Consider the following 27,344-nt stretch of genomic DNA (forward strand, 5'->3'; position numbering starts at 1 on the left):
GGGGCAGTGTCCTCTTTCCCAGTGTATCCCTTGTGCAGGGCCATGCTCATCTCTTCTGTATCATTCCAATTTTAATATATGTGCTGCCAAAGCGAGCATATCCTCCCTGGTGGATCTCATGCTCTGAGCATCATGCCTGACGTTAAGTAAGACACAAGAACACTTTTTATATTTAATTAACTGCTAACTGTGTGACATTGGCCTGGTTCTTCTATCCTCTGTACCTTAGTTGTGCCACCTGTGATAATACCAGGCTGGGGAAGTTGTTCTCTAAGGACCTTCTTGACAGTTGACATAACTTCCTTTAATTAATCTCTTCAGTGAAATCTCTCCCCCTCACCACTAGAGGGAGATGTGACTTCTAATTTTTTTCTCTGTGGGTGGTGCCTTTCAACCCTCCTGTCCCAGGGATATTAAAAGTGGAGAAACTGAGGCCAAGGACACCGGGCAGCCAAGCTATCAGCAGGGTGTTCAGCCCTGGGCTTGAATTTCACCTCTGCCGTTTCCTGGCTGAGGTATCTTTGCCAAGGTCCCCCTTGAGAGTGTTAGTTTTCTCTGCTGCTGAGTGGGCAATGGGAATGCCTCATCTGTGATGATATGCAGGGCAGGCTTCCAGATGGAGCTAGCTCCCCGTCTAGAAACCTCAGAAATGCAAATGCCCCACTTGCTTCCTTCTCAGTAAACAAGTTCCTGTCTGCTGATGGGTCATTGAGAGTGTTGGCAAGTCTGTCTAAGGCGTGGGCCTTTCTGAGGGCTTGGACTGGCCAGGGAGGGCAGATGTCCAGAGAAAGGCAGGCAGGCAGGTTCAGTCCTGAACCTGAATCTTTTAAAAAAAAAAAAAAAAAAGATGCATTGGCAGATCCAGTGTGGATCTCTCTCTGTTAAATAAATAAATAAATAAATAAAATCCTTAAAAAAAAAAAATCCCAAGCTGATGCTTATCATTTATATAAGAGTGCAAAGTCCTGTTTCTCCCCCTTGACTGAAATGTTACTTGTAGCCTATCCTCTTGATGGAGGAGTGCAAGGGGACAGCTTTACTTCTGCAGAACGTAAAAAAATATAGCATATTTTAAAAGTTCCAGATTAACAAAAGTAACATTTTTAATTTTTTAAAACATTTTATTTATTTATTTATTTTGGGAGGTTTTTGGTTTTGTTTTCTAAAAAAAGATTTTATTTACTTACTTATTTATTTGAGAGAGAGTGAGCGAGGGGGGTGGGAGGAACAGAGGGAGAACGACAAGCGTACTCTGCGCTCAGCACAGATAGGAGGCTCCATCCCACAACCCTGAGAACCCGACCTCAATCCAAATCCAGACTTGGCTGCTTAACTCACTGTGCCATGCCCAAAGTAACACTTTGTTTTCCCAAAGTAACACTTAACACACACACAAAAAATCACACTGCAAATAAATAAATAAATAAATAAATAAATAAATGTCACACTGCAGTGTAATTGTGCTTTTCATAAACTAATTCTAGAATCATAAAAGACTTGGATTCATGGTGCGCTCAAGCACTGTGTTTGGTAATGGCACTCAAAGTTTAAAGTTGCAGGAGCAAAGCTTGTGGGGCCTTCCAGTAGGCCCAGCAAAGGTCCCAGGCAGAGTCCAAACGAGAGATCCACCTTCAGTCCTCAGAGGCCCCCTGAGATGAGCCCTGACGACAAGCTTTGGACGTGGGGTAGAAACGGGGATAGGGGAGCCTGGGTGGCTCAGTGGGTTAAGCCTCTGCCTTCAGCTCAGATCACGGTCTCAGGGTCCTGGGATTGAGTCCCGCATCGGGCTCTCTGCTAAGAGGGGAGCCTGCTTCCCCCCCTTTCTCTGCCTCCCTCTCTGCCTACTTGTGATCTCTCTCTCTGTCAAATAAATAAAATCTTTGAAAAAAACAAACAAGCAAAAAGAAAAGGGGATAGATTTCTTTTTTCATCTTCTTTTACTTCCTCAACCTTGTTGTTTTGTCATATTTGTAAACACATTAGGGGGGAAAAAGATTTCTTCCTTCGGGATGTGACATTTGATATGTCATCTCTCCAAGTGTCACTTTTCTTAGTGTAAAAGGGAAATGATATTAGGACCACGTCACCGAAAGGAGAGCAGGCGCTCCTCGGTTGTGCTGTTAGTATGAACCCTGCCTAACCCAGCTGTTTCTGGAAGGGGGTGCCTGCTCACTTCACCTCTTCTCGGTCACATGAGCTCTCATCTCTCTGGGCCCCAAATTCACCTCCGCGAAACGTGTTTGAGGGTGTCACTTTGCAGTGCCATCTCCATCTTCCTCAGCCTGTTGCGGACCAAGGCAGAGGATGGTGGAAAAGGGTGGCTTTTCTTCAGGGAGTTGGCTGGTTCTACACTCGGAACTAGTCCCCCAACTCACCCTGCAAATGAAGTCGCGGAGCCTTCCCGACCTTGGACTACAGCTCCCAGCATGCCCTGAGGGCCTCTTGGGCCAAGTCTCGCGTGATGTGAAGAGACCTCGGAAAGCTTTACGGAAAAGCTGCCGGCTGGCCCGGCGGCCTGTGTTCCCTTGTTGGTACCTGGGGCCTTCGGTGTTGCCACCGGCATAACGCTGCTCACACCATGGCTTGGGTCCATACTGCGCCGCAGCGTCTCGTGAGACGTGGGTCCTCAGAGCCTCTTTAGTGCCAGAGCTCGGGCCGCAGGCAGCCTCGCGGCGGCGGAAGAACAGGTAATCAGACGGACGGGACCTGGACCTCCTTGGGGCTCTGTCCTTCGAGCATCCGAAGGGGCGCGTCTCTGGATCCTTCACCAAGGAGCCGACCCGGGGCCTCTCGGTCCCTCTCCTTTCTTTCTTCCCCAGACGCAGACCTCGGCCCGACTTCCCCTTTCTTCTCCTGTCCCGCCTTCTGGGGTCTCCCAGTGGGACTTCTCTCTGCGGGTCCCCCTGCATCCCCTGTACCCGGCTTCCTCAGATTGGCCTAGGCCGGGACCTCTTCGCCCTCACCCCTATGCCTCCGCCTTGCCCTGCCCTCGGAGGACCTTCAGCTTGTGCCAGGGCCGGGCCTTAATCTTTTCCTTAGTCTCGCCGGGTGGGAGTGGGGTTGGGTCAGACCTGGCTTTTCAAATCCTGGTGGCTCTGTTCCGTATACCGTGGAGTCGCGTGAGCTCTGCGGGGGAGTGGGAACAGAGAAAGGGAGAGGGAAGTTGAAAGGATGTATGTGGGTCGGAATGCTTCCTGGACACGGAGGATGGCTGAACTTTGGTTTCTACGATGCTCTTTAATGAAGAACTAACTAGTTTGTCCCCTGAACTTAATCAGGTGGAGGGGACAGTGTTGCAAGCTGAAAAGCAAATAACTTGGCTTTTTCAGGGCATTATTTTAATACCCCTAAAAATGGGGGTGAAGCCTTGCAGATCGGCTACTTATCTGTGACCTTGGATAAATCACATAATCACATCTCCTGATTTTTAGTTTCCTTCTTTTAAAATTTTAGGGGATACATAATACGTGCCTTGCAGAGTTGTGGCAGGGTTAAAACACAAGATAAGTGTTGTCTAAAACCCCTAGGAGTATTAGTGTTAGCAACAAAGGATGGATTTACCCATTATGGTAAATAGCATCTTACAGTTGGTTAAGTAAGTCCTAACTTACTTAAAAATGATGTGTATAATCACTCTTGCAAGGTTGTGGGGAATACATGAAGGTCAGGAAGGTGTTTGGCAGACTCTGAAGGGCTATACCAATGCTAGTTGTTTGTCACTCTTAGAACCTCTGAAATGGATGGACTCTTCCTGAACAGCTTTACTAATGTGCAGCAGCTGGACAATGTTCCTCGTTAATACCTGTCTGTCATCATAATCAATCATCACATCATTTCACTCTGGTAAGGTGACCTTTCTACCACATATAGTGTCTTTGTCATATCACAGGTGTTAATATCAGCCACAGGTGAGACCTTTGATTTTCTCCTTAAAAAAATTTTCTTAATCTCCTTTGGCACGTTTGTCACCCATTGGCTCTTTTATGTGTGCTTCAGCCGTGTAAACAAGCCATAAAACTCTGTGTGCCTGTCAGAAGAACAGCACTGGAGCTATTCTTTGGTGTTCACTGTAAGAAAATGCCCTTTGTTATTTTTATTAGGTGGCAGGGACTCAGCTCCGAATTCTATATAGAAAAAGCATCTGGATCCCAGTCTTTCAATGGCTTCGAGACAACCAGAAGTGCCTGGTAAACTTAATTCTTTTTGATAAAGTCTTACTTTGCCCTTAATGTTTTAAGCTAAATAGAAACCACTTTTTTTCCTCAACCGTGTATTAGTGGTTACTTTCTGCCACCAGGCAAGTACTTAAATCTAATAGATTGGCATCATTTAAACATTATTTTATTAACCACCCAGGCAGTGTATGAACCCAAACCCTAAACTGAAAGAGAACAGTCATTTCATACTTAAAGGTATGCCAGATTTGTCACTTTCCTACAGATATCAAATAAGAATACAGAATAAGTTGTGTAGTTCTTGTAATACGTACGTATTCCCCTTTTTGGAGGGGATTGGGGGTAGGCAGAACAGAGGTCTGGGCAAAAAGTCTCCAGCCTGATCGAAAGGCAGATTAAACTTGGGGAATTGGGAAAATGCTCACGGTAACGTTTAATGAATCCTGGGTCTGTGTAGGGCAATACTTTCTGCGTTACTGAAGTCATTGATTCCTCCCAGGACTATTTTAGTGGGAAGGGCCAGTGATTTTTAATGAAATCTGCATCACTCAAATTCTGATTCTCAGTAAAGATAGTGCCTCTCAAGGTTGCTCTGAAGATAAGCATTACATACGTGGAAATTGAGTTAAAATTTAATGATGAATATATATTTACTGCTCAATTTTTTTTGGTCTCTGTCTGTAGGAGTATATTACCTACTGAATTTTAGCTGGCTTTATTATTTTTAGGAGGGCTGTCAGATGGCTGCTGGGAGGAGGCTTTAGGATATTTCAAAATTGCTTCCAAATTAAGTGGATTAATAGCGGCATTTCCCCCATGTCTCCTGATGTGTATCCATCTCTCGTCTCTGACATCATCCGTTTGTGTTTTAGTTTGTCTTTCACTGTTGCTGTGGTTACCATAAACTCCCTGTAACCCCCTGGGCCATAGAGTTATGCTCAGAAGGTTAAAGCGTTGTAGTGTGGGGAGTGCGGAGTATTGCCTGTAGAATGTGAGCACTGGCTTAGATCTGTTATGCCGGGTGTCACTTAAAACCTATGCTTAGTTTCCTGAGCTGGAAAATGGGAAGAATAACTACTTACTGAGGATCAGGTAAGACGAGGGCTGTGGCTGGCCAGCAAGGAGAGGTATTTGGTAATCATTCTTTGCTGATGCCTTTGTTTGAATTGAGAGAATACAAATGTCATATAAAATTCCCATTTAAAGTGAACAATTTCGTGATGTTTAGTATATTCCCATGGATGTATAGTATAGTATATACTATACTACTATACTATACTATAGTATAATATAGTATATTATATAGTATATTCCTATGGTTGTACAACCATCACTACCATCTAATTCCAGAACATTGTATCACTCCAAAAAGAAAAGCCTGTGCCCATTAGCAATGACTCCTTATCTGTCCCGTGCCAGTCCTTGGCAACCACCAGTTCTTTATTTCTATGGATTTGTTAGTAATTATTATTAATAGTAATAAAAATAATAGCTGCTTGTTCCCCTTGCTGTTTAAATGAAGTGTCTTTGTGGGTTTGGGACTTACTGCCATTGAAGTTGATGCCTTGGAGAGTTATGGTATAATTTTAAGCAGGAAAACATGCTGAAGGCAGGATCTGGACTGATGTTCTGCTATAAAAGGATTAGCGGGCAAGCAAAATGAACTTTGCTCCCTGGCCTGGCAGAACTGAGAGTGCCCTTGAAGTGGGGTGCCTGCGTCACTGCGGGACATTCCGCCAGTCCTTTCCAGTGAACTGGAATGGCAGGAGCGCCTGCCAGCGTTCAGTGAGAGTGGTTGCCAACAATTTCAGTGACGGAAATTGGCTCTGTGTTTAAATCATACAGAATACTTGAAACTAGAGGTGACACTGGACAGCAAATTGTTTTAAATATTTCTTGTAATAGCACTTTTGTTTTTGGGTTTTTGTTTTGTGTTTTGTTTTGTTTTGGTAGAGTTAGATAGGGAAGGCAGAAGATTTGCAGTTGAGCCCCCGCTGGCTACTTTCTGTATGAGCTTTGGCAAATCACTTTATACCGCTGGAGCTAAGTTTCCTTATCTATTAAATGGGATCAACAACTTCATATCTTTAGTCCTGCGTGAATTGAGAACCTTGGCATTGTGTGGGGTGGCTTCTGTGGCATAAAGAACATAAGCTTTGAAGTCAGATAGGTTTAGATTTTGATTCCAAACTGTACTTTGAAGTTGTATGAGTTTGCTCAAGTAAATTTAAATTGAACTTTGTTATTCTACTCCATAAAAATGGATTAGGGCTTCTGAATGGGTAAAGTGGAGAATTCAAGGTGTCCTTCATAAAGAAAGGACTTAGTACTGTTACTTTTCCTTGAGTGGATTAGCTATTCCAGAATGAGCTATGGCTCTGTCCAAGAATAAGTGTTTCAGAGCTTTCCTGCCTAGAGATGAATTTAAAGATATTAGCGTGTTCAACTGCTGAACCCGTCCTGACAGGTATCTCTGTTCTTAGCTCTTGGGCCTAGTGGGCCTCTAGGCAAGATGTCCCTGCCCATCGGGATGTACCGCCGGGCATTCAGCTATGATGATGCCCTCGAGGACCCTACACCCATGACTCCTCCTCCATCGGACATGGGCAGCATCCCCTGGAAGCCAGTGATTCCAGAGCGCAAGTATCAGCACCTCGCCAAGGTACCTGACGCCACTGACTGCTTCTGGCAAGCCTGACCTCTTTGTTTTCCTTCCTCTGCTCCAGAAGCCTTCAGTGGCTCTGGCCCTCACAGAATTGGGCGGTCACCAATTCTTGTATGTGTTCAGTGCCTCAGCTGGAGTTGGTGGGCTTTTTTTTTCTTGTGAATTCAAATGAGAATGGTCATGTCTGCTACCTGAGACTCTTCTGTGTCATCCCTCTGCCGGGTGATCCAGCCACGCAAATTATTTAGGATTTCTTGCACTTACTGAGTATCTTACGCCTCTAAGTCTGGTGTCACACTGCTCGTTGCCTGGCATGTTAATAGTCCCAATCCTGTTCTTTTACCCCTCTTCTCACTCCAGCTGCCTGATAAGTGGTATCCTTTAAGTCTCAGCTCAGACGTCTTTTCTGTGAGGGTTTTCCTCCATCCTCCCGATAAGACTACTACCTTTCCCTTTGAGCTCTTCCCTATACCGCAGACCCTTGTTGTAATCCCTATATTACTTTATCACCTCCCATTAGCTTTTTGAGGTCAGGGCCATGGCCCATTTTGTACTCCCATCGGCAGTAGCTAACAGAGGACCTGGCATAAAGTGGGTTTCTAAAAAAATCTTCATTGGGTGACTGGGGGAAAATTGGCTCTTTTCTGAACACATGCTGTGCTATTCCTCATGCTGTTCCTCCTGCCTCAGATAGATGCCTCTTTCCACTGCCATCTTCCGTAAAAGCTTCTTCTTTCGGGTAACTGGGTGGCTCAGTTGGTTAAGAGTCTGCCTTTGAGTCAGGTCATGATCCCAGGGTCCTGGGATCGGGCCCCACATGGAGCTCCCTGCTCAGTGGGGTGTCTGCTTCTCCCTCTGCATTCTGCTTTCCTGCTTATGGTCGCTCTCTGTCTCTCTCTCTCTCTCTCTCAAATAACTAACTAAATAAATAAAATCTTTAAAAAAAAGGCTGCATTTTTCCTAAGGCCTACCACACACACACCCACACCCACACATACACACCCACACATACACCCTAACTGCACCTTGATCTGCTCTCCAGCGCTTTTGTGCAGTTTGGCCTCATAGGTTCTCACATGCTTGTGGCAGACTTGCTTCCTGACTGCAGAAGCTGTGTGTCTCCCTCACCTCTGACTCTCCAGCCACCAAGCATGCCTGAATAAACTAGGCCCACCAAGTTCCATGAGGCCATTTAACCTGCAGCTAGTTTCACTGAACTTTGAGCCCCGTGACAGCTTAGGGCATGGCAGGAAGTACACAGTAACCAGCTGCTCAAGCAGACTTGGGTGTGAATCCCCTAAGGGACTGTGTACTAGCAATGACCTTGGGGACACAGCTTTGCCCCTGAGTCACAGTGTTTCTCATCTGAGAGCTGAGAATACTTTATGGCATGGACGTGTTGTGGGGATTACATAGAAGAAGATTAGAAGGCTTGATATACTGGGTAGTGTGACTCCTGGCTCCTTACTAAACTTTCACTTTGTAGAGCTGTATTTAATCCTTCCTTTCCAAAGAGGCCCCCTTCCCTTGCCCAGGAAGCTCTCAAAATAGGGAGCTTCTTTCTACGAAAGCGTCCCCTACAGCTCTGGGGGAAGTTTTCTAGATCAGTTATCTACGGAAATCTGACCCAGTCATTTGTTGAAGAGAAACCATTCAGTGTTGAAAGTCCAGGTAGTGCTAGGGAGAAGGGGCCTGGCAGCCTGGCTGCGAGGCCAGAGCAGCAGACTCAAGGGACAAGGGCAGAAAACAAGCATGGCTTCTTCCTTTTTTTTCCCTAAAGATTTTATTTATTTATTTTAGAGAGAGAGGCATGAGTGGGGGGAGGGGCAGAGGGAGAGTGTGTTTCAGGCAGACTCAGTGCTGATGGAGCTGGACTTGGGACTTGACCTCGTGATCCTGAGACCATGACCTGAGCCAAAACCAAGAGTCAGATGCTTAAGTGACTCAGTCACCCAGGCGCCCCAAGCTTGGCTTCTTAGAGTGCTTTGGCGGAGCACACGCATTTCATGGTAAAGGCTGCTGCTTATTCCACTGGGCAAGGGATGGGCTTCCAGTTTTCTCTCGTGCCCTAGCTGGAACCGTTGACAGTTTGGAACAGCTGCTCTCTCAGAGGAAAGCTTGGCTTGACTCATTACATGCATTCTTTTAGTCCTGATGCTCCATTCCCAAACACAACCACGCTGCAAGTAAGGAAGCAGAGATCCCTTTTATTCAAGTAGGGTTACAGCTAAAAGATGTAAATCCTATTTTGTAACAGGGTTGCAGCATTTCAGGACTTTATTCTGCTGTCCTCCTTTTGGACCATCTTTCTCCTCAATTCCTTTGGAGAAGCAGAGAACGGAATAAACACAGTTTTTTCCCCCTGCTACTCCTGAGCCTAGTGTCCAGTGTTTAGATGACAGAAGGTGCTATGTCTCAGTTCTCTCATGTGAAAGACTGGGAGCTACTTAGATGATGATGATGATGATGATCATGATCATTATTTTGGTTTGTGTTAAAAGACTATTGAACCTTTTGGTCTTGGGCACCAGTAGCATTAGCATCACCGGGGAATTTGTTAGAAACATGAATTCTTGAGCTGCATCCTCCCCTCGCACCGAATCAGCTCTGGGCTGCGGCCAGCAGTCTGTTTAACAAGTCCTCCTGTGGGATTTTGATGCTCAGCAAAGTTCGAGAACCACTTAGTAAATGCAGTGATGAAGCAAAAGCCAGCACAGTGCCTGGTACATGGTCAGGGCTTAGTAATAAGAGTTTCTTTTGCATTCTTAGGGACACAGTAGTATAGGATATTGGACAGACAGGGGCTGGGAAGGTAGTAGACCTCAAGAGTTTCAAATTCTGGCTTTCCCATGTTTATAGATTCACACTGTGCTTATAATGTCTTTGTGTGTTGTCACTAAAGATAATACCTATGTAATTAGTTGGAGACAGCCAACCCCCCTTCAGCTATTTCTTTATGTATCAGATGAAAGGTAGTTCAGTACTTTTTTTTTTTTAAGATTTTATTTACTTATTTGACAGAGAGAGAGATCACAAGCAGGTAGAGAGGCAGGGGAAGCAGGCTCCCCGCTGAGCAGAGAGCCCCATGCGGGACTCCATCCCAGGACCCTGGGATCATGACCCGAGCTGAAGGCAGGGGCTTAACCCACTGAGCCACCCAGGCACCCTAGTTCAGTACTTCTTCCCCAAAGGAGTAAATCTGGTTGTGTGACTCCCCTGCCCAGCTTAAGTGTCTCCTTACCTCTCTTGAACAGGTGGAGGAAGGGGAGGCCAGTGTCTCCTCCCCTGCCGTGACCCTGTCATCGGCCACTGACGGTGCGGACAAGGCCCCTGTGGTGAAGGCTAAAGCGACTCATGTCATCATGAACTCTCTGATCACAAGTAAGCACTTTGCATCCTCAGAATAGAGGGCCATGGGGGTGGGAGGAGTTGGGGCTTCCTGCAAGCTGGCTCTGGGGGATGGCGCAGCGTCTGCACCTTTGCATGACGTGGCCTGACAGCCTGGCGCTTGTCAGCGTGGTCGCTGACACACCGGTGCTGGAGATGCATTTAGGTGGAAGATTGGCCCTATATGAATCATCTCGGTTAATTTAGGTTCCCTCTCGTTGCTCTGTCGGTGATGGTCTTACTTTCCCGTATGTGTCAGTGTGGCATTGGGCAAATGACTTAACTCTTGAGGCTGTTTCCCTCTCCATGAAGTAAGGAATCTGGTGCTTGGTGGCTGTGAGCCACTGCCATGACTCCCAGTCCGTCCTGGAGAAGGAGACACACCATACACACCATAGCATCTCCCACCTGCCCTGCCTGCACTACTACTTCTTCTTCTTCTTCTTCTTTTTTTTTTGTTTAATTGAAAGGCTCCAAGTTATTTCTCTTTCTGGACCTGAGGCAAGTTTGGTGCCTCAAGCGTCTTTCGCCTTAAGAATGTGTGGTTTGCGGTTCTAATGAGACCAGGAATAAGAGAGCTTGCTTTTCTTTTTCTTCCCTTTTTTTTTTTTTTCTTCCTCTCTTTTAAAACCTTGTAACAAATTAAGGGAACTTGTCAGTTCTGGAGGGCGCTTCTGGAAGCTGTGGGAAGTTACCATCTATCAGATGCGCAGCCCTGCCTGTCTGCAGTAGCTCGCGTGGCACATAGAGGTGCTTTGGTTGGCTCAGTTTCCAGGTCAGAAGCTCTTGTTCATCCGCTCCAGGAGGGCATCTGCTTGTCTCGGGCAGTTCTGGAGAATTCACTGAAGAACTAAGAGTCCAGACTCTTACTCAGACTCTTGTTTTTTCCAACGTAAAGGACCACTGGACTCGGCAGATAACTCCCTGTGTGTTGCCAGCTTGAGGACATACTGTGGCAGGGCTCGAGAGCTCAGCCTACGCTCTCTTAGTACAGGGTCACTTGGTCATTGAAAACACTGTCCCTCACTGTACGGAATGTGCTGGCAGCCCAGTGTGCTGTGTCACTCAGACACTTGCCTGGTCTCGTCGCTTCCACTTTTAAATGTATTTTTATATGGTCACAGGTAGAGTAGACATACCATCCTATTTTTCTTTTTTTTTAAAATTTCATTTATTTATTTGTCAGAGAGAGCGAGAGCAAGCACAGGCAGACAGGGTGGAAGGCAGAATCAGAGGGAGAAGCAGGCTCCCTGCAGAGCAAGGAGCCCGATGTGGGACTCGATCCCAGGACGCTGGGATCATGACCCGAGCCGAAGGCAGCTGCTTAACCAACTGAGCCACCCAGGCGTCCCCCATCCTATTTTTCTTAACTAGTATTTCCATGAACTTTGTTGCTCTGGTCTTAAATTAAAAACAAAAAAATAACTTGAATTTAAAATCCTGGTACTCATTAAATCCTTTCCTGCTTTTTGCATCTTCAGGTGGCTACCTGGTAAGACTGGAAAACATCTTGATGCATTTTTTTCCCTTTGCTTCGATTTCTAATGATCATAAAAGAGTTCCTTAGGAGGGGAATGACTAAGTCATAAAGGACATCTAGCATCTAGGCTTTGGGTCCACAGCCGCCACATTCCTGTGTGAAGGGGTGGATTACGTAGTGTGGGTGCCGTGGAAGCAAAAATGCAGCTGTCTGCCATTCCACAGGCTCACTGACTTACTGGTGAGCTTGTCAGGCCAGACTGAGCTAACACTGAGTTCGGCCTGTCTGTTACGCCAGGTGCTGGGATGGCAGAACTCATACATGAGAAACATTGGCCAGTCCAAGGCATGTTCTCTGTGGTTTGGATCTCCTTGGCATGTTGGTGCCACGCAGCCAAAATGTGGCACGTTTCTCTTTGGTGGAAGTCTGTGTGTGGGTGGTGAGTTGAAGCTGAGGAAGCTTTGCGCTTGGAGAACTTGGACTTTCCGGAATGTCAGCTGCCTTCTCCATGCTGAGTTTCTCAGTACGAAGAAAATGTCAGTGCACAAGTAAAGGAGGGTGAGGAGTGTTTCCCTGGAGGTTACCTGACACTCCCTTCAGGAGTAACCTGTTCTTAGCATGGTGTAAGGGAGGGCTTCCTTCTCATTAGAGAACTTTTGTACAAGGTTCAGCATTACTGCTGTGATGCTTGTCTGGGGAACCCCTCTTCCTCAGGTGGTCAGTGTGGTTGGTCTCTTGCTTCTGGGGAGAAGAGTGGCTGTCTGTGTTGAACTCGCCCAGTTTGTGGTGGGAGGGGGGATGGGTATGACCATCATCTCCTCTGTTCCCAGAACAGACCCAGGAGAGCATTCAGCGTTTTGAGCAGCAGGCAGGGCTGAGCGATGCTGGCTACACACCCCACAAGGGCCTTACCACCGAGGAGACCAAGTACCTTCGAGTGGCAGAAGCGCTCCACGTAAGCTTGTTTCTTAGGAACTTTAAAAAAGCCCTCCCTGTTCATAGCTTGAGGTGCGGCTGTGGCTTAGACGTTACTGGCTTGCTTAGCTGGGGGATGTGGAGAGCAGTGGAAAGCATTAGGTGAGCAGTTCAGCTCTGGTTTAGTCCCACGTGGGGGTGCTTTCTGTTTGAAAGCTCCAGGGCTCTTAGTCTGTGGTTTCTGCTTACCTGTCTATAAAGTGGGGGGATATGCTTTGTTTCCTTATGGTTAGGAGGAGCAGCTGAGACTTGGAGCTTATAGGTATGCTGTGTGTGAGCAATTAGGGCCCACAAAGCGGGTACTTGGTGTACCAGAGTGACCAACTTTGAGGGAGAAAGGAGAACTAGGTAATGTTAACAGAGGTAACACTTTAGCGGGAAAGGAAGATCAGGCTCTGTGTTTCCTTTTTACAAAATTAAAATCAGATGTAGAATGGAAATGTTTCTGCCTTTTCATTTCTAAAATTGTAAACGAGTGAAGAATGATTTTTGGTAAGGTCAATAACAACCAAACAGTCGATGGATGACGTAGTTTCAAGGCATTTTCTGTCGCAGAATGCCAGTTGGTACTTCATAGTGATCTGTGAGGTACTTGCATACACTTAATCTTTGTATTGATCCTGGAGGTAGATACTATTGTTTATATCTTATAAATGCAGAGACCAATCCAATGTCATATATTTAACCAGTCATAGTACTAGAACTCAGGTCTCCTGTTTCCCTATTTCCTGGTGTTTTTCCCCCCATATTCCAAAGTTGTCTGAGAGTCTGGATCCTGAAGGGGCTCCCAATACACAACATATAGAAGGCTCTGCAATAATACGGATCTGGTGGCCCATGGCCAAGGATAGAAGACATTGTGGACTGTTTGCATTTCACAGTGAGCATCTCAGATGATTCTTTGCATTCTAAGTTTAGAAACCACTGCCGCAGGGGATCAAGGTTGGGTTGGTGACCAGCTCAATCTCTCAGACAAGACAGAAACTTCTGGAGAGGGGTACTCTCAGTCTTTGAGAACTTCCCAGGAGAGGTGTGAGTCAGAATTCCTTTGTTGGGCAGTTCTCTCTGTATAATGGTAGAGTTGACTTTGGCTCATTTTCTGCATCTTGGCCACACGAGTAGAACATGAGGATGGCTGAAATGCCATCTCATGTAAATTGATATGGTGCATGTTTGAGAACATTTAGACATGTTCATTTGTTTGAAATATAGCTTGGACTTACTAGACATGGAGCACAGAGACAGTGGGGGCGGGGGCTTGATCTAGAAGAACTGAGAGGTTGACTTGTCTCTCTCTTTCTAGACAGCTAGTCTGTATGTCAGAGGCATGTTTACAATGCCCAGGGAACCCAGAGTCACTGGCTGTGGGAGGGAAGAGAGAGAGAAGGGGACAGGCGCCACAGAGAAAGCATTTAGCTGGAGAGGAATAGCATGCCTGAGTCTTCTTGGCTTTAAGACACTGGGAAGGTCAGTGCTTGTACCTGGTAGAAGAAGCAGCCTAAGAGTTCAAGGCCCTACTTAAAAGGCCTGCAATGTCTCCAGCTTGAGTTCTTGTTCTTCCATTTACTGGGCAAGTATGGAAAAATTACTTCTCCAAAAGTAAAAGCTCTAGTGTGATATTTAGTACAGAGCTGTTTGAGATATGTTGTAGAATGAATAGATTTTCTTAAAGATGGAATTTTGTCTAGTATGGCAACATCAAGGAATATCTGTTCTATAATTCAAAATTATTCTACGTACTAACATGGTTCCTTTTGCCTGAAGTTGAAGTGAAGTGTGAACCAAGTTATTTACACCCAAAGGAGCTATTTTATATTTGCTTTCATTTTAAAAGAGTTTCTCTTCTTACCCATCTGGACAGAAACTAAAGCTACAGAGTGGAGAGATAACGAGAGAAGAGAAGCAGTCCGCCTCAGCTCAGTCCACCCCAAGCAGCAGCCCCCACCCTTCCCCTAAACAGAAGTCCAGGTGAGCCCTTCTCATGAGCCTCCTGAGCTGCAGTGTGCTTCTAGAAAAGTTAATGCTGCATACGAAAGTGGACTTTAAGCCTAGTGGTTTCGGGGGGAACAGGGGGAGTGTAGTTCTCCGTCTCTCAGCATGAGATGCTTCTAGAGGCATAGGAAGAGGATATAATGGTATGCCTTATTCTTTGTCTTCCAGAGGCTGGTTCAATTCTGGTCCTTCCACAGCCTTACCTGGCCCAAATCCTGGCACCATGGATTCTGCAGGTGGGGACAAGGACAAAAACATGGCAGATAAATGGAGCCTCTTTGGACCGAGATCCCTCCAGAAGTCTGATTCAGGTAATGCAGCTCCTTCCAAAAACACCCATGTGGATGGCATTTTACCATGTCCATTGGGGGTTGCCTACTAATTTGAAATAATTTGCTTTTTGGTTTACTTCTGTAGGAGGTTTTGCCACCCAGGCTTACAGAGGAGCCCAGAAGCCTTCTCCAATGGAACTGATCCGTGTCCAGGCCACCCGAATGGCCGAAGATCCAGCAACCTTCAAGCCACCAAAGATGGACATCCCAGTGATGGAAGGGAAGAAAACACAGGCACGGACCCATAACCTCAAACCCCGTGACTTAAATGTGCTCACACCCACTGGCTTCTAGAGCTCTTTGTATTCCAGAAACTCTGGATAGAGGGTATCTTGTACCCAACTCCCCTTTTACCTTGGCTTTGACATAGGAAAGGGTTTTTTTTTTTTTCTTTTAAAACCTCTTAAACCAACGCTAGAGCTGGAGGTATACTTGGTTTTTGAGAAATGTTAGTGCAAAGCTTATCCTTGTGTGGAAGAAACCATGTTATATGGTTTAAGTGATGTATGGGGGATCTCATGACCATTTTTGTTATCATTTACCTTAGACAAGAACTTTGATCATTGCTTACTAGGTAAATAACGTTTGTGTTGTTCCGGAACGTAGGTTTCTCGACTTCTTTACCACTGTAAACATGTGCGTGGCCTAGTAGAGCTGTGCCCGAACTAGCTGAGACTTTGACCCTCATGACTGTGCACTTCTGTGTGCTCCAGTCTTGTCAGCTGGGGGACCTGAGATCTGTTTGGTGGCCAGACTTGGCAGGGACCCCCCACTTCCTGGGCCGGAACTGGAGCATTCTTGTGTTTGGTAGCCTTCCGGGTCACCTCACCTGTAGCCACTTCTTACAAGAGCACTTCTGGCCAGTGCTATTGGGAGGGATGCTTTGTTTTTCTGTATCACAGAATAAACACTAGTCTTGCATATTCTATTTTGCACTTTTAAAATGAAAATAATTTATCTCCAATTTGAAGACTTCCTAAGGGAGAAAATTCAGTCTACTGGTTTGGTATAGATAAATAGATGTTAAACTTTTTTCAAGTATGCACAAGGCGGCACCTACATTTAGATGGTAGTCTTGAGGTTCACGTGAAACTAGCGTCATCCTATTTTGATTTTCTTGTTCAGGTCAGACATAAAACTTTTTTTTTTTTCCCCTGGAAAGTGCAAGAATTTAAAATTTTTCTGTATGAAATCATTGCCCCCAATAAAGAGCTGCATACTTTTATAAATATGTAAGTTACTGAGGGAAGGAACTAAGAAAGCCACTTTATTTCTCTTCACCATGTATGTGTTCAGTCATTGTCTTAAATGCGGTCTCAAATTCCCACTGTTGTGTTTTTTTTGGATACTATCATGTCTACATAAGGAGCTGAGCTGACCTTTCCATAGAGAAGCCCTGGAGTCTAAAATGATCAAAATAATTAATTTATTTGTGTCTTCTGTTATGCTTGTATCTCTTATTTGTTTTGACAATAAACAAACTTCTTAAACTGCTTTCTCAAATGTGGATAGTTTTTTTTTGTTTTTGTTTTTTTAAATTTAAGAGTTGTTGTTACGTTTTGCCTACTCACAGCCATAGAACCTAAGCACGGTAAACTTGGTATTTTGAAAAACCATTGCCTTTTTATTGTATCCTTTTAACATCAAATTATTTGTAATACACTCAGTCCTTTTGTTTCTACCCCCCACCCCCATTTCATTAGATCTTAACAGACTGGCCACAAAGTCAAATTCATAGGCAATATAACAGCTCTAATAGAAGATGTTTGTGTTTCATCAGGGAGAAATGAGTCTCTCTTTCTCTTCTGAAACAGGTTGTCTGTACCTCAAATGACATACTCTGATGTCCGAATTTGTTCAGCAGAGGGCTTCTTTTTTCACATATTGAATGGAAATGTTAAACATATAGTGCATATAGTATTACCTGTTTCAAAAAAAGTATAGATAAATAATTTATGAAAAAATATATACACCTTGTATATTTAAGCCATATCGGAGAATGGGCTAGGATAGAATATCAAAAAAAGATATTTACTAAAGAGTTAGAAAGTCATTATAACCTACAGATAAATAAGACAGGTTTGGTCCTGTAAGATTTTTAACTACTTCAGATACTTCTAGAACTTCCAGGTAGCTGGAGCTAGAGTTCAGGAGGTATTCTTGGTGTTCAGTGCTTCGAAGGACCTCAGGGGTTGCTCCAGTTCTTTGGAGGAGGCTCTGTGTCAGGGTTCAAGTCGGCGGCATAGAAGAGCAGGAGCTTCAACAAGTGCACCTTGTCTTGGAGTTGGGGTGCCAGCGGCTCCCCCAGCATCTGGGTCAGGCGGCCACGGAAGGCCTCGATCTGCCTCTCCACATCCACCGCTGTGATGTCATCCCCTTGTTGGGGCTTGGGCTTAATCCTTTTGATGATTAAGTCTTTCCGATCAATCACTGAACTCCGCAAGTGCTCTGCAAGAGGGGAAAAAGTCAGTGGAATCTTCTGAACTGCTTTTTATTCCTTTACGACTTACGATGAACTCCAATTTTAGCAGGTAGGGTCTAGGCAAAGACTTAACTGGTAGTTACTGGAGTATAAGTCAAAGGCCATTTGAATATCTGTGGTCACTCAATTTCTTAAAAGGTCTCTGTTCTTGGTTCTCTCTGGTCCTCAAGTTTTACACATTAAAATTGTACAAATTAAAACTCTTAGTTTTTTCCCTTTTTCGACTTAAGCAATGAACCTAGATTAAACAATACAACTATACTTCAATTTAATATAACCACTTGAAAAAGACCCATGTGAGTTTTTAATATCTTCTGGGAGACTGATTCTGAGTATAAGAAGAATTGCAAAGAAATATTGAATTAGCTTTTTAGTTTACTGTAATGTTGGTCTCTCATAAAACATACACAAAATTGTTTCAAACAGAATTACTACAATATGTGTATGTTGTATGAGAGACCAAGTAAATATATCCATGTTTAAAATAGGGGTTCTTGCTGTGGGAGAAGAGTGATTCAGTTATGGAATAGGAGGAGAGGAAGAATTCTGAGGGAGTGGAAATTGAGGTATTGTTATGAACACCTAGTTCTCTAAAAATTATGTAATTTTCTAGCTCTGTTGTCAGAGGGCCTAGAAGCAGGAACCCCAGTAGTAATCAGCATACTTAGCACCCAGATCTTGATTTCTAAAATGCTCTTCCTCACTCCCTACTAAGAGAAACCAGAATTTTTGGGGAGAAAAGGGTGATTCTAGGACCACGAAAAGGAAATTATAAGGTGAACCTGGAACATCTTTTATAAGAAAGTAGGAATGCTTAAAAACAAGGTGGGAGGAAAGCAAACACACACACACACACATACACACACACACGGGAATACGTCAAAAGGATAAAGAAGCCAGCACGACCATGGTTGGCTATGTTTGGGGCATGATCATAAAAAATAACGACAAATACGGATTATACACATTAAATTCTAAAAAGTGCCGAGTCCATAACAAATAAAAAAGGAGGGGAGGAAGAAGGGAAAGTGGACTTCAGCCATTCTGCTCCAGTTGGCAAGGCCTTGGATTTAATGCTTCGGTAGGCATGGGAGGTCTTAACATCAGAGGCTGTTGGTAAACTGTGTGAAGTGATTTATGTAAAGGGTTTAGCACAATGCTTTATACAAGATGTTCTGGCTCATAGTATTACTGTTAGGTTCCTGGATCAGGTTACCATGGATAACTATTATTATTACCATTTTAAAATTAGGCTATTTATTTATTTATTTATAGCAGGGAAGAGGGAGAGGGGCAGAGGGAGAGGAAGAGACAGACTCCCAAGCAGACTCCATGCTGAGTGTAGAGCCCAGCGAGGTGCATGAGCTCACAGATCTGAGCTCAGGACATGGGCAGAAACGGAGTCAGAAGTTCAACTGACTGAGCCACCCAGGCGCCCCCTAGAGGTAACTATTACTATTTTATCATCATCATCATCATCACTATAGGAATCTCCACAACAGCCACACCCCACTTCTCTGTAGATCTGTATCTTCTTTATCTTTGCTTATCTTCTCTGTAGATCCTTCTTCATTTATGTCCGTGTCTGCAATGGTAGAACCTTGGAGACACGTTTCACACTCAGTCACCCAAGGCCTGAGAAACTGATCTTCAAAGTGCTTCTGTCCCATTCACTGCGTTCCCTACTGCACACAACCCACACCCTCACCAACATTATCCACGCCCCACCCCCACACATCTCTGGTCTACCAAACTACTCAGCTTGAGGGCAGAGCAACCTTATGCAAAACCACTTTGATGGCTTCTCTTCACTCTTGGAATTGAGTTGGCATTTCTTAACATGGCCCAGAAGGCCCTACTACTATTCTAGTTTCATCGTGCTATTTTCTCCTTGCTCTCTACATTCCAATCTTACTACTAGCTTGTTCTATGTTCCTTAGACTCACTAAATAACTTCTAGCCTCAGGGCCCTTAAACATGCCATTTTTAGTTTTTTTGGAAAACTCTGCCCTATGTGTCTGGCTAACACCAGTACTGTTTTTTTGTTTTTAATTTTTTTAAAAAATTATTTATTTATTTGACAGAGAGATCACAAGTAGGCAGAGAGGCAGGCAGAGAGAGAGGAGGAGGCAGGCTCACGGTGTAGCAGAGAGCCTAACAGGGGGTTCCATCCCAGAACCCTGGGATCACGACCTGAGCTGAAGACAGAGGCTTTAACCCGCTGAGCCACCCAGTCACCCCAGTTTGTTTGTTTTAAAGATTTTATTTATTTATTTGAGAGAGAGAGCATGAGTGGGGGTGGAGGGGGCAAGGGGGGGTGGAGGGGGCAGGGGAGGGGCAGAGGCAGAGGGAGAAGCAGATGTCCCGCTCAGCAGGAAGTCCGTGTGGAACTCCATCCTGGGACCCCGAGATCATGACCTGAGCTGAAGGCAGTGCTTAACTGACTGAGCCACCCAGGCGCCCCACCAGCACTTCTTAGCTCAGCTGAAGTATCACTTCTTCAGAGAGGCCTTTCTTCTTCAGAGCAGGTCCCTCCGAAAATAGATTAGGTGCACTTTTTTGTGCACTTCTCCTTTCCTTCAGAGCATTTATTTTAACTGTGATTATATGTTACTTATGTGATTATTTGTTTAGGGTCAATCTCTTCATAGTGAGCTCTGTGAGGGCAGTGGCGTGTTGGTCTTATTCACTGAAGTTTTCCCAATGAGCCAGGCAACCAGAAGGTATTTTGTATCTGTTGCCTTGATGAATATGACTTGACCTGATCTTGCCTGCATCTGCTTTTTTTCTTCTCTCTGGATAGGGCTCCTTGTAGAAAGGCTGTGTGTGTGTCTCTCCTCAAAATGAACTGAGGTCTGACTTCTGTAGGCCATCCTGCCCAAGTTGTCTAGCCAAGTGGAATACAGGAAAAGCAGATGTTTTTCTTCCTTTAAATACTGTATGTTAAAATTCCTAGCATTCATAGTTTCAAAATAAGAGACATTAATAATTCACAAATACCAGGAAAACTGATGGCATAAAGCAATTTGCAATTTCGCTGAGGCTCACACTTGAGCTGCATGGCTATGGAACTGAGGTGCGGTGGGACTGCTACTCTCAGCCAGAGAATGTGAGCTTACCTGGCAGCCTAGCATCTATGGCTCCACGGGGCTGCTCTGCCTTCTTTGGAAATATTTACAAAGTATGGGATATAGTTTTCCCCATGCAAAAGTAGTTTAACCATATACAGAGAGTTTAGAAAACAGGGAGTTGGAAATTCCTTAGACTCTCACCTTCTAATACCATCCAGTGATTTCATAGAACAGTAATTCCTTCCACTGTGTTTTCACTGCACACAGACTTTGGCAACAGACCTAGGTTTGAATCCTGGCTCTGCACATACTTTTCTCTCAGCCTTTTGTTTCCCCATCTATGAAAAGGGGATGATACCTTCACCAGGTTACTGAATTACATATGCCAGGGTGTGTGAATTTCCCTAGCCTTTCTTTTTTTTTAAAGATTTTATTTATTTATTTGACAGAGAGAAATCACAAGTAGTCGGAGAGGCAGGCAGAGAGAGAGAGAGGGAAGCAGGCTCCCCGCTGAGCAGAGAGCCCGATGCGGGACTCGATCCCAGGACCCCGAGATCATGACCTGAGCCGAAGGCAGCGGCTTAACCCACTGAGCCACCCAGGTGCCCCTTCCCTAGCCTTTCTTCTCTTCCCCCATGCTAAGATGTTCCCCTAAACAAAGGACAAGCTTGGGCTGCCCAGCCTCTTCCCTTCTTCTCCTTCCTGCGGAGCTGGACAACTCAGGCTGACCCAAAATGCCTTCAACGATGTCCTTAGACCACTTGCAGAGGGCAGGGATGACTAAGGAGCCCTCACAGTAAAAAGCCTATTGACAGGGATACTGATATTTTCAGAGTACCATTTAGCTGTCTTCTTTGGAGGACAGTGTTTCCAAACTATTGGCTCCAAATATTTTTTCTCCTTCTTAACTTTTGGTCTCCAAAGAAAGTGGAGAGGATGGTAAGGCTAAAATAGCATTGGAACACACCTATTTATTCTTGGTCAATGTACACTGGTCTTAGGCTTTCCTCTCCCTTGTTAGAAGCATAAAAATATTCTGAAATGAAAGTGGGTCCCATGTCCATGTTAAATTACTATTGCCCAAGGACCAGTTGTATTCCCTGGGAAGCAAAACAGAAGTAAAACAGGAGTGTTAAAGGTGAACTTTCAGTGAAACCAAGCTGCTTGAATATTAACCTTTCTGTTTGATTTCCAAAAGAACAATTATGTAAACCTTGATGAGGCTAAGTACAACATGGAATTTGCCTCTGGGGCTTTGCTCTGAGAAGTCCCTGTACCTTTCTTTGAGGGTGCTAAAAAAATGCACAAACAACACAACCACAAAGGTCATGGCCTTGAAAATGCACTTAAAAAACAAAATTTATTTGAGGGAGAGAGAGAGTGAGAGAGAGCATGAGAAGGAGAAGCAGACTCCCCATGGAGCTGGGAGCCCAATGTGGGACTTGATCCTGGAACTCTGGGATCATGACCTGAGCCGAAGGTAGTCACTTAACCAACTGAGCCACCCAAGCGCTCTGAAAATGCACTTTTAAGTTTTAGTTACAAGAGCCTGAAATGTAAAGATCTCGTAGCTTACTCCAGGCTGGGCAAATAGGCAGTCTGAGATTTCACTAACACTGACTGAGTGCTCACTATTTTTTCTCACATCCATTAACAATCAGTCTTGAAAAGTTCTATATTACCATCCCCACTCCAAAGAAGAAAATGAGGTTTAGAGACATAAAGTTAGCAGAGTAAGTGGTGGAGTTGGGATTCAAACCCAGACCTTCTGTCTTAAATTCAGTGCTGTATTTTTTTATTTCTCTGCAACAGCTTCCTCAGTTTTAGGCCCAAAAGGGTATAAGGGCCATTGTACCTTCTCCAGTACCATTACTGAGCTAAAATCAACCTCAACATGATGATGGCAAGTAAATATAAAATGTGGGGGCGCCTGGGTGGCTCAGTGGGTTAAAGCGTCTGCCTTCAGCTCCGGTCATGATCCCAGGATCCTGGGATCAATCCCTGCGTTGGGCTCTCTGCTTGGTGGGGAGCCTGCTTCCTCCTCTCTCTCTCTCTGCCTGCCTGTCTGCCTACTTGTGATCTCTGTCTGTCAAATAATAAATTTAAAAAAATATATATATATAATGTGGATTATATAGAAATACATAAATTTACACATAGTTACATATAAATACATACTGACCCTCCTCACTGTTTAAGAAGAAGTTGAACATTGTGCCCTTCTACCTCTCAGTACTTCACTCTGGATTTCCTAAGACTGAGGACAATTATTTTCATAGCCAGGTTTGTTATCAAGAATAGGAAATTTAATATTAGTATAATATTATTTAATCTATTTAGATTTCATCAGTCGTCCCAATAACATACTTCATAGCTTCTTTTCCCTGGTTCAGGAGCCCATCCAGGATCATGTTTTGCATTTAGTATTAATGAGCTTTAGTTTCTTTCTAATTTGGAACAGTTTCTTGGTCTGTCTTTGTTTTTAAGACACTGACATTTTTGAAGAGCACAAACCAATTACTTTGTAGAAGGTGTCTCCTGTGCGAATTTATCTGATGCTTCTTTGTGTAAGATTCAGGTCATGGATTTTTGGCAAGAACACTGCTTAAGTAATGACACGTCCTTCTCAGGACATCGGATTGAGAGGAATGTGTTTTCTCCCCTAAAAAGTTACTATCTTTTCGGGCATGTGAGTGGCTCAGTTGGTTAAGCACCTAACTTGGTTTCAGCCCTGACTCATGGGATCGAGCCCCAGCTTGGGCTCTGTGCTTAGCGGCGAGTCTGCTGGAGATTCTCTCTCTCCTTCCACCTGCTCATGTGTGCTCTCAAGTAAATAAAAAGTATCTGTTAAAAAAAAAGTCACTATTTTTCCTTTTGGAAATAATTACATCAGTAATTGGGAACAAGGGTCTTATTAATCTTTGGCTAATAAAATCATTCTCATTTGAAGCAGCTATTCCATTATTATCCTGGTCAATATTCGCTTCCTGAGTGTTAATTAGTCTAACCCTCTTGGATCCCCCTTGATCACTGGCTCTGCCTGGGACTGGAGCAAAGCCACTTTCACAATCTGTAGAGCATCTTACAACTTCCGCGAGGTGTATGCTTTTTCCCTCCCACTGATTGGCTCTGGGTTTGTATCCTACTGACCGATGTTTATAATGTCCACAGTCACTGAGCAAATGACCCAACAATGACTTCGCAGTGACGGGCCAGGGTAAAATGCTAGGTCTAATCAGGTCATCACAAAGTACTTCTGGTATGATGGCTGCTGCTTGCTGGTACAGCCTAATAATTGCAAGGACCAACATATTATCTGCTACAAAAAAAGTACGTGATTTCTTCTGTTTTATAGCAATGATTCCAAAGAAGTCATTCCTTGCTCCTATAGTTATAACCAAGGAACGATGCTTTCCTTAGGCTAACAAATTAGAATCTCCTGTGTAACTTCAATTCATGACAGTGGCCATTGTGAGACTCCCCTACAATCTTGGCTGCTTACCTCTTAACACGTGCTGATAGCTGGACAGCAGGAACTGCAGGTGCTCAACCAGCTCATCCCATGTCTGCCACTGGGTTTTATCCGACTGCGGAGAAGCGAAAGCATTTGGTGGGGGTGCCTTCTTCAGTTACATGCTCAAGGGTGATGGGGAAGGTGTTCTAGGCCTGCCCGAGGCAGGGAAGCTCGTACCTGACACTTGAGCAGTGATGTGGAATTGTTCAGAAAGTAGAGGGCCTGGGCCAGAGACAAGGGCAGGCGGGTGGGCGTCTCGCAGCTGTGGAGGAATATGATTTCTAACACTTTGCAGCGCAGAAGGTGGCTTTCCATGGTAGTAAAGAACATCTCCCTGAGTGGGGAAGACAAAGAGGGTTAACCACCACCGCTGTCACTTCAAGGAATACACACCACAGTTCCCTCTGAAAGCTCTGACCTTTGCCCTACACCAGACAGCTAAGAAGGAATATGATAGAGACCTACAAATTCGCAAACCTTGTGAACAGGACAGAGGTGGGTTTGTTCTTGAATTAACAACTGCCAGAAAGAGGGAAGGGTCCTTGATATTTGGAAAAGAAAAGTTTAGGACACATTAAAAAGATTAACTTCATATTAGCAGAGAATTAATACTGGGAATAAATATTTCTAAATGTTTGGCACAGCAAAGAATATGAAGATAAGTAGAAGAAGGCATTTCTCTCAAAAATCTGACTGTTGACCAGAGGCAAAAGGTATGCAGTGTTAACTGAAATAAAGTGCAGGCCCGGGCATGTGGGCTGCCTGTGGTGTTCCAGAGAGACGCACGGGAGAGAGCACATTTGGTCGGGGGACCAGAAGGGGCCTTCTAAGGGAGGAAGAGGCACGGGATGGTGGTGTAGTGGGAAGAGAAAAGGCTCAAGGCAGGAGGCATTTCACCAGAGGGGGAAAAGCCCGGACAAAAAGAAGTAAGTTAAAAAAATACACAGCTGTGGGCACTGCACCTTCTTAAATTTCAAGTCTAGGACTTAAGAGTCCCAGAGGGAACTCTTGCCCTTGAATTTGTCACTTTACCCAGTGCAGAACTTGACCAGCAAGTGGTGGGCTGAAGTATATTCAGTATATTTTGAACCTCAGAAAGGAAGAGCTACAAAACTGCAGCTGTGCTTCAGGAAGGTTAATCAAGCTCATTGTTCTAAGGTCTTTTAATTATTTTTTTTCTTAAAGTAGGATCCATGCCTGGCACGGAGCTTGAACCCTGACCCCAAGATCAACACCTGAGCTGAGATCCAGAGTCAGTTGCCTAACTGACTGAGCCACCCAGGTGGCTCTCAAGCTCATTGTTCTAACAGCAATGTTAGCTTCCAAAGGAATGTTAGAAATCGTGTATCTCTGGACTGCCCGAAGGTGTAAGCTTACAGGTCTGTTTGTCAGTCCTTGTCAGGTCTACTGGTCATAGCAGTAGTTCCAGGAGCAGACAGCTTGTAAGTACATAAGGAGGTGCAGCGATGAGGAACAGAGCTAGCCCTGATCCAAGAGGTTTTTCTCCTGTAACATCTTGCCCCTTTGTAGTTTTGCAACCTCTGGAAAAATAAGGGATTCTTTGTGCCACTGCCATTTACAAAAATGATAAATCGTAAAGTATCTATTCATTTCTCTTTTCTCCCTTTCCCTTTGCTTTTGCACCAAGCACATATATTATTTGTAGAAAAGCAAAGTTTATAAAGCAAAATGAGTATTTTTAACCTTTCCCTCTTACTATTCAAAAGTTTTGAAAAGTCTAAAATTTTGTGAAAATCCATTTTATTTAATGATGCAAAAACCACTGTATACTTTCTCTGACAAATTTTCTTCTTCTTCTTTTATAAGTAGGCTCCACACCCACTGTGGAGCCCAACACAGGGCTTGAACTCACAACCGCAAGATCAAGACCCAGACTGAGATTTTCAAGATATTCCCCAAATTCTTTTTAAATTTCAATTTCTAGGGGCACATGGGTGCCTCAGTTGGTTAAGCATCCAGCTCTTGGTTTTGGTTCAGGTCATGATCTTGAGGGTTGTGGGATCGAGGCCCACATTGGGCTCCATGACCAATGAGCAGTCTGCTTGAGAGTCTCTCCCTCTGCCTCTCCCCCTACTTGTGTGCTCTTGCTCTCTCTCTCTCAAATAAATAAATGAAATCTTAAAAAAAAAAAAGTCAAATTTCGGGGCACCTGGGTGGCTCAGTGGGTTCAAGTCTCTGCCTTTGGCTCAGGTCATGATCCCAGGGTTCTGGGATAAAGCCCCACATCAGGCTTGCTGCTCAGCGGGGAGCCTCCTTCCCCCCTCCCCCGCCTGCCTCTCTGCCTACTTGTGATCTCTGTCAAATAAATAAAGAAAATCTTTTTTAAAAAAGTCAAATTTCTATTCTGTATTTGGCCTATTTCTCTCACAGGACAGTTTTTCTATTCAATAACCTTTTATTTCAAACTGTATTTTCTCTTCTAATTTTATTTCCGGTGTCTGTGTTTGTCTTAGTTTTTGGTTTTGTTTTTTTTTTTTAAGAGTTTATTTATTTATTTGAGAGATAGAGATCACAAGTAGGCTGAGAGGCAGGCAGAAAGAGGAGGAAGCAAGCTCCTTGCTGAGCAGAGAGCCCAATGCGGGGCTCGATCCCAGGTCCCTGGGATCATGACCCAAGCAAAGGCAGAGGCTTTAACCGACTGAGCCACCCAGGCACCCCGTTTGTCTTAGTTTTATAATCCACAGGTGGCAAACTCAGAGATATACAAAGGACAAAAAACTAATTTTAGTGCATTGGCCATAGTAGGAAATGGACTTCGAAAATCCATAGCAATTCAAATTTGAGTTTCAAAAACAAGATACAGGGGCGCCTGGGTGGCTCAGTGGGTTAAGCCGCTGCCTTCGGCTCAGGTCATGATCTCAGGGTCCTGGGATCGAGTCCCGCATCGGGCTCTCTGCTCAGCAGGGAGCCTGCTTCCTCCTCTCTCTCTCTCTGCCTGCCTCTCTGCCTACTTGTGATCTATCTCTGTCAAATAAATAAATAAAATCTTTAAAAAAAAAAAAAAACCAAGATACAGAGGAAGGCCAACATCCAGATTTACAGAATACTTGGCATTGGATTTACCCTCGGGTCATAAACAATTATAAAACTGGAGAAATATATGCAATAATTATTTTCAGGCATTGGACCAGCAGCTTTAAAGTACTGTTGTTCTTAAAAGGGAAACAAAAGTGGCAAACCCCACATTTATCCCAGATTTCTTAAGGGGGGTACTTTCTAAGGCGGAGGAAAGTGTAGATCCCAAACACAA

At 44.4% G+C, this 27,344-nt stretch overlaps 2 protein-coding genes across 5 annotated transcripts in view; one reads left to right on the forward strand and one right to left on the reverse strand.

The window, feature by feature from the left end:
- The first annotated feature begins 2,447 nt into the window (after nucleotides 1–2,447).
- On the forward strand, nucleotides 2,448–16,500 carry KIAA1191. 3 transcript variants are annotated; one of them, XM_082723191.1, is made up of 9 exons: nucleotides 2,461–2,687; nucleotides 3,727–3,843; nucleotides 4,101–4,187; nucleotides 6,659–6,837; nucleotides 10,095–10,221; nucleotides 12,538–12,662; nucleotides 14,544–14,650; nucleotides 14,843–14,985; nucleotides 15,092–16,500. In XM_082723191.1, the coding sequence occupies exons 3-9, from the start codon at nucleotides 4,160–4,162 to the stop codon at nucleotides 15,298–15,300; spliced, it is 918 nt and encodes a 305-aa protein (XP_082579317.1). In that variant the 5' UTR covers nucleotides 2,461–2,687; nucleotides 3,727–3,843; nucleotides 4,101–4,159; the 3' UTR covers nucleotides 15,301–16,500. The 3 variants fall into 3 exon arrangements, with proteins under 3 accessions (XP_082579318.1, XP_082579317.1, XP_082579319.1); XM_082723192.1 differs by lacking the exon at nucleotides 4,101–4,187 and having other exon boundaries at nucleotides 2,448–2,687; XM_082723193.1 differs by lacking the exons at nucleotides 4,101–4,187; nucleotides 6,659–6,837 and having other exon boundaries at nucleotides 2,462–2,687.
- Nucleotides 16,501–16,609: 109 nt separating this feature from the next.
- SIMC1 (SUMO interacting motifs containing 1) overlaps nucleotides 16,610–27,344 on the reverse strand; it is a 71,168-nt gene continuing 60,433 nt past the window's right edge. For both annotated transcript variants that reach the window (XM_082723190.1, XM_082723189.1), the window contains 3 exons: nucleotides 24,251–24,407; nucleotides 24,062–24,146; nucleotides 16,610–17,454 (listed from right to left, as the gene is read on the reverse strand). In XM_082723190.1, coding sequence (XP_082579316.1) covers nucleotides 17,192–17,454; nucleotides 24,062–24,146; nucleotides 24,251–24,407 — 505 coding nt within the window. In that variant the 3' untranslated portion in view covers nucleotides 16,610–17,191. The remainder of the gene's footprint in view (nucleotides 17,455–24,061; nucleotides 24,147–24,250; nucleotides 24,408–27,344) is intronic.

This window comes from Mustela nivalis (assembly GCF_964662115.1).
Source record: "Mustela nivalis genome assembly, chromosome: 3".
Classification (NCBI taxonomy): domain Eukaryota; kingdom Metazoa; phylum Chordata; class Mammalia; order Carnivora; family Mustelidae; genus Mustela; species Mustela nivalis.